Here is a 21,172-nt window from a genome sequence, read left to right on the forward strand (position 1 = left end):
ATTGATTTTTTTGATCTTGGCCTTCCTTTTATCGCTTTGAAAGACCAGACACACTTTTCTCCTAAGTTTGAACCTTTAAAGAGCGTGGAGGATTGGATATAATTTCTGTTCAGCTACGTACCCTTTCTAGCTCCTATGAAATAGAAGCATGCGTAGTAGGATAACATTTATTCCTCTCCCACAACTTAAGGATATTTTAAGTAAAATCTGAATATTTTTAGTTCAGAGAATTAATTATAAGTCATTAATTGGTATTTGTTTAATTAATCCTTTTTTTTTTTTTTGAGAAGGTGTCTTGCTCTGTGTCCCAGGCTGGAGTACAGTGGTGTGATCTTGGCTCACTGCATCCTCCGCCTTTCAGGTTCAAGCAATTCTCCTGCCTCAGCATCCCGGGTAGCTGGGATTACAGGCGTACATCACCATGCCCAGCTAATTTTTTTGTATTTTTAGTAGAGACAGGTTTCACCATGTTAGCCAGGCTGGTCTCTAACTCCTGACCTCAGGTGATCCGCCTGCCCCGGCCTCCCAAAGTGGTGGAATTACAGGTATAAGCCACCACGCCCAGCCAAGGCTTCTAAATTTTGTGAACTTACCTGTGGCTCCTCTGGCTTACAGCCATTTTTATTTTATTTTATTTTATTTTGTTTTATATTTTCGAGAAAGGGTCTCTCGCTTTGTAGCCTACGCTGAAGTGCACTTACGTGATCGCAGCTCATTGCACTCTCTACCACCCAGGCTCAAGTGAGGCATGTACCACCACCACATCTGGCGTTTTTTTCTTGATAGAGATCGGGTTTCACTATGTTGCCCAGGCTGGTCTCAAACTCCTGGGCTCAAGTAATCTGCCTGCTTTGGCCTCCCAGAGTGCTGGGATCGTATGCGTGAGCCACTGTGCCCGGCCCTTACAAGCCATTTTAAAACTGGTCCCCAAGAAGGCAGTGGTCCATTACTTTCCAGTTGAAACTTTAGATATCCCAAATAGCTGATGATTAGAGAGCCAGCTGGAGAGATCTTGAGTTCGTTAGCTATTAGCCATTATTTTAAAAAGATAATCTAGCTTTGAGAGACCTGGAAATAGTAGTTTATAGCTTCCAACATTTTAAGGAAGGTACCATTCTATTTGGATGAGTTCCATTTTAGTTCACAGGATTTTATTTTTATTTATTTATTTTTTCTTGAGACAGTTTCACTCTCGCCCAGACTGGAGTGCAGTGGTGTGATCTTGGCTCACTGCAACCTCTGCCTCCCAGGTTCAAACTATTCTCCTGCCTTAGCCTCCCAAGTAGCTGTAATTACAGGCACCTGCCACCATGCCCGGCTAATTTTTGTATTTTTAATAAAGACAGGGTTTCACCATGTTGGCCAGGCTGGTCTCCAACTCCTGACTTCAGTTGATCCTCCCACCTTGGCCTCCCAAAGTGCTGGGACTGCAGGCCTGAGCCACCGCACCTGGCCTTTCACAGGATTTTAGATAATTTTAGTAGAGCATAGGAATGTACCTAAACTGTCGTCAGGTAAATATAAACCAGTGGTTTTTTTTTTTTCTTTTTTTTGATCCCACTTATAAAATACCAATCCGCAGCTTTTTGAAAGCATGTTATCTTGTAATTTGGTACCTTGCTCTAATTTAGTTCAGCTGTCAGTGAGACATCCCCCTTTAAAAACACATCGCCTGACCATGTTTTATATTCCAAATACAATTGTATTGGGTAGTGTGGGTGTTAGAGAAATTACCTCAATTTGTGGGAGTTTGTGAAACATCAATAATAGTTGTAAAGCAGGAATGTAAAACAAAGCTGCTTTATAATCAGTGTAATAATAGTTCTTTTTTTTGCACATTCCATGTGCCTGGCAAGGGTCTGATAAGCAGTTTACCTTTATTGACTCATTTGCTTTTCACAACAACCCTATGAGACTATTGTCCCCGTGAATTTAAATAACACGGACCAAAGATTCACATCTTTGTAATTTGGGAGTGAACCTAGGCAGTCTAATAGCAGAGCCCACTTTTTGTAACTTCTCTTTCTTACATTGCCTAAAAAGTTAACTCATTTATATCTGCATTTTTTTCCTAAAGAAATTTATTTGAATAAGATAAGAGTTACTTCTTCAATTTAAACTAAACCATGAAAGAGTGAATAGTGATAGAATGTCATGTTTCCCTCCCTAAATTTGGAAAGAGGCATTCCTTAAATTTGCTTATTTTGGGGAAATACAAAGGGAGCTTAATATTTTGATAAATGGGATTCGTTTTCTAGAAAAGCCATTCCTGTTGAATCATTTTAGCATTTTATGGTAATGCTAATCATGGTGCATTTTTCATTCACTATGTATTTAGTAGGTAGTAAACCTGGAACATCATCAAAAGCTGGATGTGATTAAAGTTTTTGTTTTTGTTTTGTTTTGTTTTGTTTTGTTTGAGACGGAGTCTTTGTCACCCAGGCTGGAGTGCGGTGGCACAATCTCAGCTCACTGGAATCTCCACCTCCTGGGTTCAAGAGATTCTGCTGCCTCAGCCTTCCAAGTAGCTGGGACTACAGGCGTGTGCCACCACGCCTGGCTAAATTTTCTATTTTTTGTAGAGATGGGGTTTCGCCATGTTGGCTAGGCTGGTTTCAAACTCCTGGTCTCAAAGTGATGCATCCACCTCAGTCTCCCAAAGTGTTGGGATTATAGGCATGAGCCACTGTGCTCGGCCTAAAAGATTCTATTTTAACTAATTGTTCACATTTATAGTATATAGTTTCTAGAAAAGTAGATATAAACATGGATGTTTTATTCAGAGTGCTATTAAAGTAGCATACAATGAATATTTCAGTTTGGTCCACAGTAAAAATTAATAAGCCTTGCTGATCTCAAGGTTAGTTACTACTCTTGATCTTTATTAACTCTATATCTTTTCCCTGTCAAATATCTTAAGTATGTTGACAAGTTAATCCAGTTTTTCCAAGAATGTGCATAGCGTATTTGAGGGCAGGATCAAGTCTCAAGGATTCAGAGAAATGGTTTTAAATTAAATCAATGTGATTTAGTGAATGGGCAGGTGTTTGTACAGCCTATGATACTGCATAAACATTAATATCCTAGAGTTTGAATGGTTCAGATGAAAATATTTTAGCTTTATTTTTGTTAATTCTACTAATTTACTTTGCTGCAGGAGTGGAGTCAACATATCAATGGAGCAAGTCACAGTCGTCGATGCCAGCTTCTTCTTGAAATGTAGGAGTTTGAAATACCTTTAAAACATCCTTATCGTGAATCAGAATCAGCCATTATTGGTTTTTGGGAGTTCATCATTTACTTGTAATATCCACAATGTTAATATCACATAGTGGTATTGTATGGACAATACTATTTGCAAGTAAAATGTTTAGATCTGGAAATTTCATATTGAATATTAGATGCAGTAATGATATTTTGTTATTTAACATTTCTAGGATACATACATATTGGTCATTATACAAATTGGTGGTTTTTACTAGACATAGTGAAAGATAGTATTTGATATGTAGAGTGGATTAAACAGTAGCATTTTTAATAATACATGCTCTAAAAATGTAAAAGATACGGAAAAGAGGGTAGGTTATTAAAAGATTCTAATTCGTTGTCCAGCAAAATCCTTGGTGATGTATTTTTTTTTTTTTTTTTTTGCTTTTGAGATCTTTGGTTTTGAGTTCAGGCTGCTACCTTGAAATGGAATTCCTAAAGAAACTCCCTGCTTAAGCAGCACACAGTGCCCATTGTTCACTGGAGTTGGAATTTTCACATATGCCTAACTCTGTTGGGGCCATTCTTTCTTTCTAATGTCACAACTCAACTATGCTCTTGGTATTAATACTGGAGAAGGAAAATCTGTGCTCTGTTCTTGTTTCTATGTAACCCACATTTCTAATTCTTTGTGCAGCACTTCCTCCTTACAATTTAACAAATAGAGGAAAAACTTAATTTCAACATTATCTGCATTTGCAAGCAATACAAAACAAGTTTATTTTCGTGGATTATTTTGAAGTTCTGAAATTTTTCTTTTGAAATATCTATAGGAAATGCTTTAAAACTGTGTTTCTAACACTTAGACTCTCAGATAACTTTACTAATAAATGATCTCTACTTTAGAGGCCAAACAAGGCTGTTTTGTGAAAAGGACAGTTTTATTTTAAAGTTAATTTTCTGGTCTTTTTAAAGCTACCCAGAATGGAATCCTGACAATGATACAGGACACACAATGTAAGTTAAATTTTTTAAGCTACCATTTGTAAAGGAGATCAATGTAAGGAATTCAGGTTTAACTTTCAACATTTCATAAAGTATTTTCAGAATTTCTTTACTGAAAATGAGACTTTGATAAAACTCACGTTGGTTAACAATTTTTAGAACATATATTATGTAGTAATTTGTATTTTTATTGTTAATGTAGACTTTGACCTAGTTACTTCACAGATACCCTGAAAGATTGAAGTGGTTGTGGTCATATATTGGGGTGCTTTAACATTAAATCTTAATTCTTTCCAATGGACCCCTTTATTATGATTTATATTTTATGTCTTTACTTTACTAGGGGTGATCCATTCATGTTGCAGCAGTCTACAAATCCAGCACCAGGAATTCTGGGACCTCCACCTCCCTCGTTTCATCTTGGGGGACCAGCAGTTGGACCAAGAGGAAATCTGGGTAATTATATAAAATTCATGTTACTTTTCCCTACAGAGCCCTTACTGAAAATTTTTCTTTTTATTTATTTATTTGAGACGGGGTTTCGCTCTTATCGCCCAGGCTGGAGTGCAATGGCGCGATCTCGACTCACTGCAACCTCCGCCTCCTGGGTGCAAGCAATTCTCCTGCTTCAGCCTACCGAGTAGCTGGGATTACAGGTGCCCACCACCACGCCCAGCTAATTTTCGTATTTTTAGTAGAGACGGGGTTTCACCACATTGGCCAGACTAGTTTCGAACTCTTGGCCTCAGGTGGTCTACCCGCCTCAGCCTCCAAAGTGCTAGGATTGCAGGCGTGAGCCACTGTGCCAGGCCGCAAATTTTACTTATTTGTTTTAGACAGAATCTCACTCTGTCACTCAGGCTAGAGTGTAATGGTGCAATCTCTGCTCACTGCAACCTCTGCCTCCCGGGTTAAAGCGATTCTCATGCTTCAGCCTCTCCTGAGTAACTGGGATTACAAGCATGTGCCACCACACCTGGCTAATTTTTGTATTTTTGGTAGAGGCAGGGGTTTCGCCGTGTTGCCCAGGCTGGTCTCAAACACCTGGCCTCAAATGATCTGCTCACCTCCGCCTCCCAAAGTGCTGGGATTACAGGCGTGAGTCACCACACCCGGCCCCATTCTGAAAATTAAAGGCAATGATTATAGGTGAAAGAAGGCTCATTCAAATATTACACAGAAAAAACATTGCATGAAAAGTGATGGTAATCATATATTTGTAAGAGCTTTTCATTTGTGTTTGGAAGATGCACATTTTTCAGTAAAATTGCTTTTTTAAGCAATTATAGTGATTACAAGACTGAAAACTTTCTCTTCCCATAAAGGTGCTGGAAATGGAAACCTGCAAGGACCTAGACACATGCAGAAAGGCAGAGTGGTCAGTAATGAAGCTTTTGCTTTTACTGTATTTACGATCTTCGGGAATATGATTTGACCTAAATCCTTATTAGTTGAGTATGTATCGTGGTCCTCATGGGAACATTGCTATAATTTGAAAACAATCACGTTTTTATAAGCTTTGATAACAGTTAAAACTCTAAATTTTGTATGCCCATAGTCCAGTGAGCTCACCTTGATTCAGCATCTTGGAAACTTTGCTGTCCAGTTATGCGTACAATATTTAATTTAAAAATCACTGCAGAGTATGTTTTGACACTTTGAAGTAGTTTAACCATTTGGTTATGGTCAGAAAGAACTTACCCAGTGACGTTTGATGTGTAGTTTTAAAATTCTCTAGAATGTTATGAGTTGTTTTACTTACACTCTCCTGGTTAATTATAGATTATAAAAAGTCCTAATGCATAATTGGTTTCATATTGCTTTAAAGAGACTTAATTGCTTGGTTTTTTCCCCCTAATGGATAGGAAACTAGCAGAGTTGTTCACATCATGGATTTTCAACGAGGGAAAAACTTGAGATACCAGCTATTACAGCTGGTAGAACCATTTGGAGTCATTTCAAATCATCTGATTCTAAATAAAATTAATGAGGTATGAATTGAAATAATGGTATTATTCATTTATTCATGCCACTAATATATGTTCTGCAAGAATTAAATGATTTTGTATTAGAAAAATAAAACTCAAGGTAATTTTATCAAATGCAGAATGTAGTAGAGGAAAAGGCCAGTAGTTGATGAATATAATAGAGTACTAATGGATTATTAGTAACTATAAATTATGATCCTTCGGTAGTAATTGTCATTATACTACTATAAAAGTTGTAAAAGGAAAATTCTGTGGAAAGCCATTTCAAATCTGTACCAAAATGATGGTTTCAAGTCATTATTTTTAGTCCAATTGGCATAGTAAATGATAAAGTAATGCAGTAGAAGATTAATCTGAGGTGGCCTTTGTAATAAAATAGCAAACTGGCAACATTGTTTTTTGGGGTTTTTTTGTTTCTTTGTTTTGGGAGACGGAGTCTTGCTCTGTCACCCAGGCTGGAGTGCAGTGGCGCGATCTCAGCTCACTGCAACTTCCGCCTCCTGTGTTCAAGCGATTCTCCTACCTCAGCCTCCCAAGTAGCTGGGATTACAGCCACCCACTATCATGCTCGGCTAATTTTTGTATTTTTAGTAGAGATGGGGTTTCACCATGTTGGCCAGGCTGGTCTCGAACTCCTGACCTCAGGTTATCCACCCACCTTGGCCTCCCAAAGTGCTGGGATTACAGACGTCGGCCATTACACCCGGCCAACATTTTTTGTTTGTTTTTGTTTTGTTTTGTTTTTGAGTGTCACTCTGTCACCTGGGCTGGAGTGCAGTGAGGTTCACTGCAGCCTCCACCTCCCAGGTTCAAGCCATTCTCCCGCCTCAGCCTCCTCCAAGTAGCTGGGACTACAGGCGTCCACCATTACGCCCAGCTAATTTTTGTATTTTTAGTAGAGACGGGGTTTCACCATGTTGGTTGGCCAGGATGGTCTCGATCTTTCAACCTCGTGATCTGCCTGCCTCGGCCTCCCGAAGTGTTGGGATTACAGGCGTGAGCTACTGGACCTGGCCTGTTTTTTGTTTTGTATTTTAATTCTTGAAAGTATTTTCTACTTAATGATTAAATATATCTGGAAAGATTTGGGGCATTGTTATTTTTTAGGAAAAAAAATCTTTAGTTCAATGTGAGAAAGCTGATTGGAAAAAACAGAGAAATAACTTTTTGTATAATTTCAGGCATTTATTGAAATGGCAACCACAGAGGATGCTCAGGCTGCAGTGGATTATTACACAACCACACCAGCATTAGTATTTGGCAAGCCAGTGAGAGTTCATTTATCCCAGAAGTATAAAAGAATAAAGGTAATGTTTATTTTTTCAAGCTGTATATCAGTTTAACAAATCATTATAGTATTTATTAACTTTGGTTATTTAAAATTATTGCTAAGGCCAGGTGTGGTGGCTCACGCCTGTAATCCCAGCACCTTGGGAGGCCCAGGAGTTCGAGGCAAGCCTGGGCAACATAGCAAGACCTCGTCTCTATAAAAATAAAACAATTGGTAAAGACTAGGATGTTTTTAACTGTTAACTAATAATTACTGCACATTTGTCCTTTTATTATTGTTATTTATTAAAGAAACCTGAAGGAAAGCCAGATCAGAAGTTTGATCAAAAGCAAGAGCTTGGACGTGTGATACATCTCAGCAATTTGCCCCATTCTGGCTATTCTGATAGTGCTGTTCTCAAGCTTGCTGAGCCTTATGGGAAGATAAAGAATTACATATTGATGAGGATGAAAAGTCAGGTAATATACATAAGGAAGTTTTAGAGAAGATAATTTATTAAAATCCTTTAAGATTTTTCAATATGGGGCCGGGTGTGGTTCCTCACACCTGTAATCCCAGCACTTTGGGAGGCCAAGGCGGGCAAATCACCTGAGATCAGGAGTTCGAGACCAGCCTGGCCAGCATGATGAAATCCTGTCTCTACTAAAAATACAAAAATTATCCGGGTATGGTGGCGTGTGCCTATAATCCCAGCTTCTTGGGAGGCTGAGGCAGGAGAATTGCTTAATTGTGGGGGGTGGAGGTTGCAATGAGCTGAGATTGCACCACTGCACTCCAGCCTGGGCAGCAGCAGAGCGAGACTCCCAACTCAGAAAAAAAAAAATTTTTTTTTTTTTTTTTTTTTTTTTAGTATATCCCTATTTTTAGTGATGAAATCTGGAGGACTAGTTGTTTGCTTTTTTTGTTTGAGACAGGGTCTCAAAAAATTAATATTTCATACTTTTTTTTCTTATATTTAAAAAAATTAGAGTTAGCTGGTCGCAGTGGCTCACGCCTGTAATCCCAGCACTTTGGGAGGCGGAGGCAGGCAGATCACGAGGTCAGGAGATCGAGATCATCCTGGCTAACACAGTGAAACCCCGTCTCTACTAAAAATACAAAAAATTTAGCTGGGCGTGGTGGCATGCGCCTGTTGTCCCAGCTGCTGGGGAGGCTGAGGCAGGAGAATGGCATGAACCCGGGAGGCGGAGCTTGCAGTGACTCGAGATCGCGCCACTGCACTCCATCCTGGGTGACAGAGCAAGACTCCATCTCAAAAAAAAAAATTTTAGAGTTAGGCTGGGTGCATTGGCTCATGCCTATAAATCCCTAGACGTTGGGAGGCTGAGGCCGGAGTTGCCCAGCAGTTTGAGACCACCCTGACAATATATTGAGGCAACATCTGTACAGAAAAAAATTTTTTTAACCAGGCAAAGTGGCATGCTCGTACAATTTTAGTTATTCTGGGAGTCTGAGGTCAGGTGGAACACTTAACCCAGGAGTCCAAGGTTGTAGTGGGCTATGATTGTGCCACTGTACTTCAGCATAGGCAGTGGAGTGAGACCCTGTCTCAAAAAGGAAATAAGGATGAGGAGAACATCTTTTCTGTTTTTCTTTTTTTGTTTTAAACACTTCTGTAATTCAGCATTGCAAGTTTGTGTCCTTCCAGACTTTTATTTTTGTTACACTATTTTAATTATCTTAAGCTTATTACTTTTTTTTTTTTTTTTTTGAGACGGAGTCTCGCTCTGTCGCCCCGGCTGGAGTGCAGTGGTGCAATCTCAGCTCACTGCAAGTTCTGCCTCCCGGGTTCATGGCATTCTCCTGCCTCAGCCTCCCCAGTAGCTGGGACCACAGGCGCTCGCCACCACGCCTGGCTAATTTTTTTTTTTTTTTTTTTTTTTTTTTTTAATATTTTTAGTAGAGACGGGGTTTCACCATCCACAGGATGGTCTCGATCTCCTGACCTTGTGATCCGCCCGCCTCGGCCTCCCAAAGTGCTGGGATTACAGTCTGAGCCACCGCGCCCAGCCAGCTTATTACTTTTTTGCAGAAAGAGTGTATATAGATGGTTTAGTATTTGGCACTACAGTGATTCTTGGGGATTTTGTAAATCTGACAGGTTGGTTTTTTGGTTTTTGGTTTTTTCTGAGACGGAGTCTCACTCTGTCGCCCAGTCTAGAGTGCAGTGGTGCCGTCTAGGCTCACTATAAACTCCGCCTCCTGGGTTCAAGCAATTCTCCTGTGTCAGCCTTCCAAGTAGCTGGGACTACAGTAGGCACACTCCACCAGGCCCAGCTAATTTTTGCATTTGTAGTAGAGATGAGGTTTCACCATACTGGTCAGGCTGTTCTCGGAATTCCTAACCTCAGGTGAGCCACCCGCCTTGGCCTCCCAAAGTGTTGGGATTACAGGTGTGAGCCACTGCACCCAGCCCTGATATTCAGTGACTTTTTAACTCTGTGCTAAAGATTAAAATTTTTAGCCAGGTGTGGTTGCTTTCACCTGTAATCCCAGCACTTTGTGAAGCCAAAGCAGGAGGATTGCCTGAGTCCAGGAGCTTGAGACCAGTCTAGGCAACATGGCGAAACCGCATCTCTACAAAAAATACAAAAATTAGCCAGGCATTGGTGGTGCATGCCTGTAGACCTAGCTACTGGGGGGCTAAGGTGGGAGGATCACTTGGGCCCAGTACATCAAGGCTTCAGCAAGCCAGGATTGTGCCACTGCATTCCAGCCTGGGTGACACAGTGAGACCCTGTCTCAAAAAAGAAAAAATGTAATGAAAATTTTCTAACCAGTAGGTAGAATACATAATAAGGTTTTATACAATTTTGTAAAATATAATGTGCTTTGTGGTTTCTTTTCTTTCTTTTTAAGGCTTTTATTGAGATGGAGACAAGAGAAGATGCAATGGCCATGGTTGACCATTGTTTGAAAAAAGCCCTTTGGTTTCAGGGGAGATGTGTGAAGGTTGACCTGTCTGAGAAATATAAAAAACTGGTTCTGAGGGTACGTAGTATTTGATTTGTCATCATTTAACAGCTTGTTTTTACATATTTAAAGCCACAACATTCTTTTAAACATTTTTGTATGCTAAAAATACAGGATTATTGAAATGTAAGTTTATTGAAAGAGGTAAATCTATTGAAATAAGTTATTGAAAAAGAACAACCTTTTTTTCTGGTCTTTAATGGCAGAAGTTTTTAAACGAGTCTTCCCTAAAGGACACCTTTATTGCTCTTATCTGTTTAAGTTTTTAATAGCGTTCTGCTACCAGAATGTTTTATTTTCCGCTTCTCTGTTGGTATGGTCATGATGAATGTCTGACTGTAGGCAGCTTAGGTTCTCAAATAAGGTTACGGGAATTGAATAAGCTGAGTTGATTATAGAGATTGTCTCCAATTATTAATTCACTGGATAATTGTGTATTCTGCAAAACTTTTGTCTTTTAGATTCCAAACAGAGGCATTGATTTACTGAAAAAAGATAAATCCCGGTAATTTCATTTTGTTTTTCATATGTGTGAGTATGTTCAACTTTACTTTTTCAGACGACAAATTAATTGTAGTGTGTCCTTTTGATATCAGAAAAAGATCTTACTCTCCAGATGGCAAAGAATCTCCAAGTGATAAGAAATCCAAAACTGATGGTTCCCAGAAGACTGAAAGTTCAACCGAAGGTAAAGAACAAGAAGAGAAGTCCGGTGAAGATGGTGAGAAAGACACAAAGGATGACCAGACAGAGCAGGAACCTAATATGCTTCTTGAATCTGAAGATGAGCTACTTGTAGATGAAGAAGAAGCAGCAGCACTGCTAGAAAGTGGCAGTTCAGTGGGAGACGAGACCGATCTTGCTAATTTAGGTGATGTGGCTTCTGATGGGAAAAAGGAACCTTCAGATAAAGCTGTGAAAAAAGATGCAAGTGCTTCAGCAGCAGCAAAGAAAAAGCTTAAAAAGGTAAAGAAAGATATATTGATTTGTTTTAATAGAACATTAGATCAGATCAGTATTTCAAGTTATTTACCTAAGCAGGATCAGATAAAGAGAATTATATGATTTAAATCAGAAAATAAATCAGATATGAACCAGAATATAAACATTTAAATCTAAACTCTGCAATAAAGAATTAAATAAGAGATTTTATTATAGTTGGCAAAAAACATCAGCTCAAAGAGGAAACTTTTTAGTAAAAATGAGGGAGAAAGACTCAAAATATATATGCTTCTGTATTGTAGTGGTAGCATATAGGTAGGCAGCCTTATAGTGGAGCTTTGAAAAAAATATATAGGACGTGAGTTTGCAGTAAGTTAACTGACCCAAGATAGTTAAAACTTTTGCCACTCATTAAAAAATTATTGAATAATTTTTCCTATTTGAGAAATGTTGGCCTGATCATAGTATCCTTTAAAACAATTTTATTTGAACATGTAAGTTATTTAGAAGCCACGTATAAAGTGAATATAAATATAAAAATACATGCTATAAAGAAGAGTAAACAAAAGACCCATATTGAGCTGACTCCTTAGCTTAAGGAGTAGGGCATTAAAATGCCTTTGAGGCAAACTTTTTATGTTAAATGGTTCATAAAATGTCGGAGTCAGTCAGGCCCAGTGGCTAACGCCTGTAATCCCAGCACTTTGGGAGGCCCGCAGATCACTTGAGGCCAGGAGTTCAAGACCAACATGGTGAAATCCCGTCTCTACTAAAAATACAAAAATTAGCCGGGCGTGATGGCACATACCTGTAGCAGCTATTTGGAAAGCTGAGACAGGAGAATTGCTTGAATCTGGGAGGCAGAAGTTGCAGTTAGCCAAGATCACATCACTGTACTCCAGCCTGGTTGACAAGAGCGAGACTCTATCTCAAGAGAAAAAAAGTAGAGTGAAATGAGATTTTTGCCATCCTATTCCATATTCCATTGGTTCCTTTTATGCAACATTCAACTCAAAACCAATATTTACCTCGGTTTTTATTTGATGGTTTGGTCAAATAACTTCATTTATTTTTCTAACTAGAGCTGATATTATGTTTACATTTGTAAATGCTAATAATTACTGATGTTTATGGCATTTAATGCCATACGTTTTTCTAAGTTTAAATTTATTAATTTAATCCTCACAACCATATGCATCTCATACTGTGATCTCCAGTCCATAAATGAGGAAAATTGAAGTATGGAGAAGTTAAATAATCCCATACTGCTTATAAGACACAGCCAAAATGTAAACTTAGGCAGTCATTCTTCAGAGCATGAATTTTTTTTTTTTTGAGATGGAGTCTTGCCCTGTCACCCAGGCTGGAGTGCAGTGGCGTGATCTCGGCTCACTGCAGCCTCCACCTCCCAGGTTCAAGTTTTGCTGCCTCAGCCTCCCAAGTAGCTGGGATTACAGGTGTCCACCACCACACCAGGCTGATTTTTGTATTTTTAGTAGAAATGAGATTACGCCATGTTGGCCTGGCTGGTCTTGAACTCCTGAGATCTCAGGGTGATCCGCCCACCTCAGTCTCCCAAAGTGCTGGAATCACAGGTGTGAGCCACCATGCCTGGCCCAGAGCTTAGTTTTTTAGCCGTTACACTATTTGAGTGTTTGCTCTAAAGAGTAGGTATTTGCAGTATACTGTCTTACAAAGGACATTGCTCAACTTTTACCAAATCAAGTTTTTTACACATTGCCTAGCAGCATTGTAGTCTCAGAAAAGATAAAATATGAATATTCTTATCTCATTTAACTTCTGCTCTTTGTGTGAGGCAGACCTTCCATTTTTTAGTTTTTAAAATAGGCTAAATTATTTTTCAAATTATCAGTAATTTTTTGGGAGAAAGGAAGAAGTTACTATTTTGAGCCAATGAATAAAGACACGCGGCCGGGCACGGTGGCTCATGCCTGTAATCCTAGCACTTTGGGAGGCTGAGGTGGGTTTATCACAAGGTCAGGAGATCGAGACCATCCTGGCTAACAGTGAAACCCCATCTCTACTAAACTTACAAAAAAAATTAGCCGGGCGTGGTGGCACGCGCCTGTAGTCCCAGCTACTCGGGAGGCTGAGGCAGGAGAATGGCGTGAACCGAGGAGGCAGAGGTTGCAGTGAGCTGAGATCGCGCCACTGCACTCCAGCCTGGGCAACAGAGCAAGACTCCGTCTCAAAAAAAAAAAAAAAAAAAAAAAGGCAAAGACGCTATCCGTTTCCCTTCAAGTAAAGCAGACGGAAGGGATGCTGCAGGATAATTGTTGCAGAGTAAATTTGTCTTTCTTAACAGCGTCGTTTTCCAGGGAGTATGGAAGGTTTTGTCACTCTAGATGAGGTTGGTGATGAGGAAGATTCGGAACTTCAGAAACTTCGTAAATCGGGCATGGCATTTAAATCTGGTGACAAAAATGATGATGGTTTGGTTGAAATTAAGGTGGACAAGATCGAGGAACTTGATCAAGAGAACGAAGCAGCGTTGGAAAATGGAATTAAAAATGAGGAAAACACAGAACCAGGTGCTGAATCTGCTGAGAACGCTGATGATCCGAACAAAGATACAAGTGAAAACGCAGATGGTCAAAGTGATGAGAACAAGGAGGACTATACAATCCCAGATGAGTATAGAATTGGACCATATCAGCCCAATGTACCTGTTGGTGAGATTTCAGTCTTTGTTCTTCACCTTCCTCGCTCTTCTCAAAACAAACTCTTAGGTTTTAAAATAAGATTTTAAAGTTGGTCTTATATAAGCTGTGATAGCATTTTAAATTTGCTTTGTTTCTATGGGGAACAATTTATAAATCTTAATTGGTATATTTTCCTCTTATGCATGTCTCTGATTTTGTATTATTTTCTGTTGTCATTCCATAGTGTGTTCCCTTTTTTCATAAAATTTCTTGCAAATTACACATGCTTTTGTTTTGCTTTTCTGTGTTGTTTTTCTGTATTCTTTTTTTTAAGAATACAGTTAGGTGAGACCTCAAACATCAATTAGGTAAAAGCAAAATATGGTTCAGTTTTTGTTTTTTTATCTTAGGCTGTATTGGACTTCTCAAAAACATGTTGTTTATTTAAATTATGTTGACAGGTAAAATTGTGAATACTAAATAAAATCTTCAGTTTAATTTGTAAGAATGTATGTTTGTGTTTCTAGGTATAGACTATGTGATACCTAAAACAGGGTTTTACTGTAAGCTGTGTTCACTCTTTTATACAAATGAAGAAGTTGCAAAGAATACTCATTGCAGCAGCCTTCCTCATTATCAGAAATTAAAGGTAAGATTGAATGTAAAACAGAGTTCTTTTGTGAAAACTTAACAAGTTATGGAAATAAGTGGGATCTATAAGTAAAATGTGTATAATGTTCTCTCTAGACTCAGTGCAGTGCTTTCTCCTGAAGATAACTTTTTATTTACTTTTTTTTTTTTTTTTTTTTTTTTTTAAAGACATTTTCACTCTTGTCGCCCAGGTTGGATTGCAGTGGTGCGATCTTGGCTCACTGCAACCTGTACCTCCTGGGTTCAAGCAATTCTCCTGCCTCAGCCTCCCAAGTAGCTGAGATTACAGGCATGCACCACCACACCCAGCTAATTTTTGTATTTTCAGTAGAAATGGGGTTTCACCATGTTGGCTACACTGGCTGGTCTTGAACTCCTGACCTCAGGTGATCCGCCCACCTCAGCCTCCCAAAGTGCTGGGATTACAGGCATGAGCCACCATGCCTGGCCTTTTCTTTCTTTATTGATGGATTATCAAAACATCTATTGAACCTCTTGTCATAGTTTACCCTTGTTACGTAACAATTTAGTGTTTTCTAACCATATTACAAATTCTGTGGTAGAATTAAACTTATTCAAGTATTCTCAAATTGTTGTTGGGCTATACTTTCTCTAATTTGGAAGATGCTGGGAGTCTGAATACTAAAAGTGGCATGACCATTCATATTAAAATAATTTTTAATACTGACATTATTAATGACACTTCAGTTATTTTTATGACCAAAAGTATATAAAGATCAAAAGCGTAAATACATAAACCACAACATCACTAAAGAATAATTCCTATTGAGATATATTGAAATTTGTTTTTGTAAATTATCAGCCTCTTTGGACTACCTATTGAAATAGTGACTAAAACTTAAAAGTAGTTGCTAAACAAGTCAATTATAGATACCTTGGTTTTTCACACTGCTTTATAATAAGTTAACTATAGTTATTCAATCATTAGATATGTTCTCTGTTGACTAAATGGATGAATATAATCTTTAATTTTGGAAATAATTCAAGTTCTTGGCTGTGTATCACTTCTGTTGTTGTTGTTTTTTTTTTTTTAATGTAACTGCTCTTTGCCACCTATATGTCTTTTACCATCCTGTATATGAAGAAAGAATTGTGGCTATTTGCAATAGTAGCAGCAATGTAGTACAAATTATTTTATTTTATTTTATTTTTTTGAGACAGTTTTGCTCTTGTTACCCAAGGCTGGAGTGCAATGGCGCGATTTTGGCTCACCCCAACCCCCACCTCCCAGGTTCAAGCCATTCTCTTGCCTCAGCCTCCTGAGTATCTGGGATTACAGGCATGCGCCACCATGCCCAGCTAATTTTGTATTTTTAGTAGAAATGGGGTTTCTCCATGTTGGTCAGGCTGGTCTTGAACTCCCAGCTTCAGATGATCCTCCCACCTCAGCCTCCCAAAGTGCTGGGATTACAGGCCTGAGCCATAGTGCCTGCCCTGGTACAAATATTTTTATCTGCTTTGATTTTAAGCTGTTTGGGGTCAAAAACTATATGTATTGTCGAGAAGAATATGGAAATAATATAAAAGATTGCTAGGTGCTTTTTGTGGCTCCTTTTATTATTTCCTTATATTTTATTTATTTATTTATTTTTTTATTTGAGACAGAATTTCACTCTTGTTGCCCAAGCTGGAGTGCAATGGCACAATCTCAGCTCACTGCAACCTCTGCCTCCTGGGTTCAAGCAATTCTCCTGCCTCAGGCTCCCGAGTAGCTGGGATTACAGGCGTGTGCCACTACACCTGGCTAATTTTTTGTATTTTTAGTAGAAACGGGGTTTCACCATGTTAGCCAGGCTGCTCTCAAACTCCTGACCTCAGGTGATCCGCCTGCCTCAGCCTCCCAAAGTGCTGGGATTACAGGCGTGAGTCATCATGCCCGGCCTGTTATTTCCTTTTATTTTAAAAAAACTTTGTCACCTTCATCAAGAAACTATTAAGCAATACAGTAACTTGCTAATGGTAAATTGATACTTTCCTAACTGGATGTTTGTGGGGTGATTTTTTGTTGTTGTTTTTCTTTAAAGGATATAATGGCTTTTAATTCTTACTATTTTGCATTAACTATATAAAGTTGAAATTCCAATGAGATGGAAAGAAACTTTGGACATTTTAGATTAGATTTTTGAGTATGTCTTTTGTACTTTCATTAGTGTCTTAATGGAGCTCCCGTGTCTAGAGACTCTAGCAGTCACAGGTTTAATGGCAGGCATCAGCAAGCTACATTCGTGGCTCAGCCATCTGTTTTTGTAAGGTTTTATTAGAACCCACAGCCATAATCATTTAAGTGTCATCTATAGTTGTTTTAGTTTATAATTGAGTGCAGGATTGAGTAGTTGTAACAAAGACTGAATGGCTCAATGAGTCTAAAATATTTACTGCTGGCCTTGCAAGAAAATGTTTGTTCAGGTGATTTAATGAGTAGTGCATTGAGGCCAGATGTGATAGCTCTTGCCTGTAATCCCAGCACTTTGGGAGGCGGGACCGGCAGATCACCTGAAATCAGGAGTTTGAGACCAGCCTGGCCAACACGGTGAAAACCCCGTCTCTACCAAAAGTACAAAAAAATTAGCTGGGCTTGGTGGCGAGTGCCTGTAATCCCAGCTACTTGGGAGGCTGAGGCAGGAGAATCACTTGAACCTGGGAGGTAGAGGTTGCAGTGAGCCGAGATCACGCCACTGCACTCCACTCCAGCCTGGGCAACAGAGCAAAACTCTCCCTCAAAAAAAAAAAAAAAAAAAAAAGGAATAAAAATGCATGTCATTTAGACCCATAGTTCTTGAGTAGTGTCAGTTCAGTGTGACTGTGGTCTTTGTTTTCTCATCTCTAAAAATTAGGGTTAATTATAACATTTGAAATACCCATTTTTTACCTTTTACCATTTTTCCCCATGGCTTATTGTAATGTCCTGAAAGTTTTTGTGTGCTGATGAGGATTAACTAATTGTTGAAAATATTGACAAAATTATAGTTTAAGTCCCTAAACTTGCATATAGGATATTTGATTTTGGAATTAATCCATTTTGCTGTGTTTCTCTTAGGTGACTTAATGGCTGTAATTCTCTTTCTTTATAGAAATTTCTGAATAAATTGGCAGAAGAACGCAGACAGAAGAAGGAAACTTAAGATGTGCAAGGAGATTTAATGATTTCAAAGAAAATAATGGTTCTTTGTTTTTAATGTTAACCTTTTTTAAATACAATACTGATAGTTAGAAGAAAACTATTGTACTCTTTTGTTTTAGTGGAGAAATAATAGATGTCTGTTCATGTGTTAAGTGTTATAGCAAAAAAAAATACATATATGGTTAAGTTAATGAATAGTTTTTGTTTTATCAGAATGGCAACGGACAGAAGTACTTTGTAGAGAGATTGACTTCCTAAGCTACTTAAAACAACTTGCACCACTAAGAAAAAAATGTAGAACCATTTGGAAAAATGAAATTTAGTAGTTCCAAGTTTCAAAGAAATGTCAACATTTTATTCCATTCAATAAAGAACAAAACCAATAGTATTTTTATTACTTTCATCTGAAACATTCCATGTTTTAATCTGAGCCTTGCAGACTTTCATTTGGAGTTTGAACCCGTTTTGGTTGCATTTCATTTTTGGAGAACTTCATTAACGTGAGATTGGCAATTGAAATGCAGGTGCAGTTTTCTGTTAATGTCATGCTGTTGTTTAGGTAATAAGAAATATTAAGTAATTGGCTTTAGATTTTGTAATTTTTTCCCTGAGTTCCTGCTAGATTTCATATTCTAGTAGTCGACGTATTTTCAGTGAAATGTAAAAATATTCCCGTTCTCTTTGACCAGTATTAATTTTTGAGATCTTACTGCTTGTCACTTGAATCCCGTAATTGTCATATATCTCTGGTATAAGCAACATTTGATTTTTGAAGTGTGTAGACCATCTCTTCATATTTTCAAGATGTAATTTTACATTTATGCATTTTTAAAAGTTTGGCCATAATCCTAGATGCACGCTTCTAATTCATGTACCTGCACATGTGACCTTTGTGAACAGAAATTTGCATGTATAATTTGTGTTTACTTGTAACTTTCTGGTTATATACTGCTTATATCTGTGGATTCAAGTTACTGAAGTGAATACCAATAAAGAGAAAACCCCCTAGGCCATGTTAATTGGTTATACATGTTTGGAATGTTAACCAACGTATTTGTCAGTTGTGGTTTTTATTCGCTCTTAAACTTTGTGCATGCTTTAACAATTTATTACTTTTAAATCTAGAGTGAATTCTAAAGACTGCCGCTAAAGATCTGAGTTTTAAAAATTTTGTTGCTGGTGGATTTCTTGTTCCTGTTACATAACTAAAAGTGAGCCCATTTGTGGTTTTTAAAAACCTTATGAATTAAAAATGCTACAGGTGAACAAACAGCAGAAGCTTGTGTTTAGACATATTGATGACTTAACACTACAATTGGAAGTAATATGGATGAGCAAGAATTAGTTCTGCCAGCTTTTCAAAATAATTATGTAGAGACTGTTGGTATATTGGATTATCTGTTGTAAACAATTTTTTTTTCTTCCCTGACACAGGGTCTCACTCCGTCACCCAGACTGGAGTGCAGTGGCACAGTCACAGCTCTCTGCAACCTCAGCGTCCGGGCTCAAGTGACCCTCCTACCTCAGTCTCCTGAGTAGCTGGGACTACAGGCTCATGCCACTGTATCTGGCTAGTTTTTGGGTTTTTTTTTGTATAGATGGGGCTTTGCCATGTTGCCGAGGCTGGTCTTGAATTCCTGGGCCCAAGTAATCTGCTCGCTTCAGCCTCCCAAAGTGCTGGGACTGTAGGCATGAGCCACCATCCCTGGCCAAGAAACAAAGTTTTAATTTCAAAAAAATCTACAAGAACAGGATAGGCATTGTCTTTCAAATGTTCAGACCCAAATGTATTAAAGGATACTTCAAATAGTTGGATAAATTTTATGATCTCTCCCATTGAAAAGTAGGTGATGATTTTAATGTGACATGCACAAAAAATCCTTGCCAGTTTACTTCTGCAGTTTAATTTTAGCCTTTACTAATTACCCACTTCTGTTTAATTCCAATTTTTAACTAACAGCAGGTACATTATGTGCACAATGGAGTTCTTCAGTGTTTCCTGTCAATGATGGCTTTTTCATAGCTTCTACTTTGTTGGATTTAGCAAGTTGAAGGAAAGAATGCTATGTTTTTAATACCTACATTTGAGAGCATTTAGAAATCAGAAATTATAATAAGCTGTTAGTGATAAATCTGTAACAGCCCTTAGATTATGAGAAAACCTCTTTTTAATAGGAATGTTTCCACTCCAGTTTTCTGTAAAGTTTAAGAACATTTTTCCTACAGCTATGTCAGCCCTTAGTTTAATCTTACATTATTCTACAAAAGTGAATGAAACTTTCAGAAGTACCTTGAGTTTGTTTTACAATTCTTTTTTATTGACCCATTGCTAGTAAATTTGGGATCTGAGAGTGTCCTTTATAAGACTTTAATTGGATAGCTGTAGTATTGCTTTGAGTATTCCAAAAATAAGTTCATTTGAAATGTTGTTATTCAAGAATATGAATTTCCAACCATAGTGTGTGTACATCAGTACCTCTAGAGATTTATATATTTTTTTAATTATTTATTTATTTTTTTGAGACTGTCTCGCCCAGGCTGGAGTGCAGTGGTATGATCTTGGCTGAATTCTCCTGCCTCAGCCTCCCAGGTAGCTGGGACTACAGGTGCATAACTGCCACACCCAGCTAATTTTTCTGTTTTTCTTAGTAGAGGCGGGGTTTCACCATGTTGACCAGGCTGGTCTCAAACTCCTGACCTCAAGTGATCTGCCTGGCCTCCCAAAGTGCTGGGATTACAGGCATGAGCCACCGCACCCAGCCCCTCCAGTGATTTTAAGTGGTAACATCCTGAGGAGCTTTTTAGGAATAGCCATTATTTGAATTCCCTAAGGACAAGTTCCCCTGCCACCTTTTTTTAAGGTGATGGGGACTGGAAAAGGAAATAGTAAACTATTGAATGTTGTACAGGGAGAAGAGTGTACTGAAATTGTTTACTTTAGCTTTGTTCACAGTGGATTTTTTTTCAGCCTAAAGATTGTGACAAAAGCAGCTCATGGTATGTAATAGAAATCTGCTGGGACACTGCAGAGCAGCATATGGGCTGTTTAAGATAACTTGCATTAGGACAGAAGCAGCTCTGAGTATAGTCTGTTGGTTGCCTTCCATCGTAGATAAAGTTTAGTGTAGCTGAAAGCCTGGGTATTCTGTGTTTAATGAGTTTGAAGTTGTTTTATACCCTGACAAAGAACCCTGACCTCATTGTTGAGCTAGCTGGATTTGAATTACTCTCCCACTTTGGCCATTAGATGATAAGGTCAAGATTCTTAAAATCAACACTGGTGCACAAACAGTTACAGGAATTATTTTCC

At 38.4% G+C, this 21,172-nt stretch overlaps 1 protein-coding gene across 21 annotated transcripts in view; it reads left to right on the plus strand.

Annotated features, from left to right (window-relative positions):
* The window catches only part of MATR3 (matrin 3), a 36,890-nt gene extending 17,979 nt beyond the window's left edge, over positions 1 to 18,911 (plus strand). For 6 of the 21 annotated variants that reach the window (XM_054555139.1, XM_024246739.3, XM_009241080.3 and 3 more), the window contains 13 exons: positions 3,158 to 3,219; positions 4,183 to 4,224; positions 4,556 to 4,668; positions 5,538 to 5,590; positions 6,078 to 6,203; positions 7,382 to 7,507; positions 7,782 to 7,949; positions 10,351 to 10,482; positions 10,926 to 10,969; positions 11,061 to 11,430; positions 13,733 to 14,099; positions 14,597 to 14,718; positions 17,813 to 18,911. In XM_054555139.1, the coding sequence (XP_054411114.1) occupies positions 4,223 to 4,224; positions 4,556 to 4,668; positions 5,538 to 5,590; positions 6,078 to 6,203; positions 7,382 to 7,507; positions 7,782 to 7,949; positions 10,351 to 10,482; positions 10,926 to 10,969; positions 11,061 to 11,430; positions 13,733 to 14,099; positions 14,597 to 14,718; positions 17,813 to 17,863 (1,674 nt within the window). In that variant the 5' untranslated portion in view covers positions 3,158 to 3,219; positions 4,183 to 4,222 and the 3' untranslated portion in view covers positions 17,864 to 18,911. 21 annotated transcript variants of the gene reach the window in all.
* The last annotated feature ends 2,261 nt before the right edge of the window (positions 18,912 to 21,172 follow it).

Source organism: Pongo abelii, chromosome 4 (assembly GCF_028885655.2).
Source record: "Pongo abelii isolate AG06213 chromosome 4, NHGRI_mPonAbe1-v2.0_pri, whole genome shotgun sequence".
Lineage (NCBI taxonomy): Eukaryota > Metazoa > Chordata > Mammalia > Primates > Hominidae > Pongo > Pongo abelii.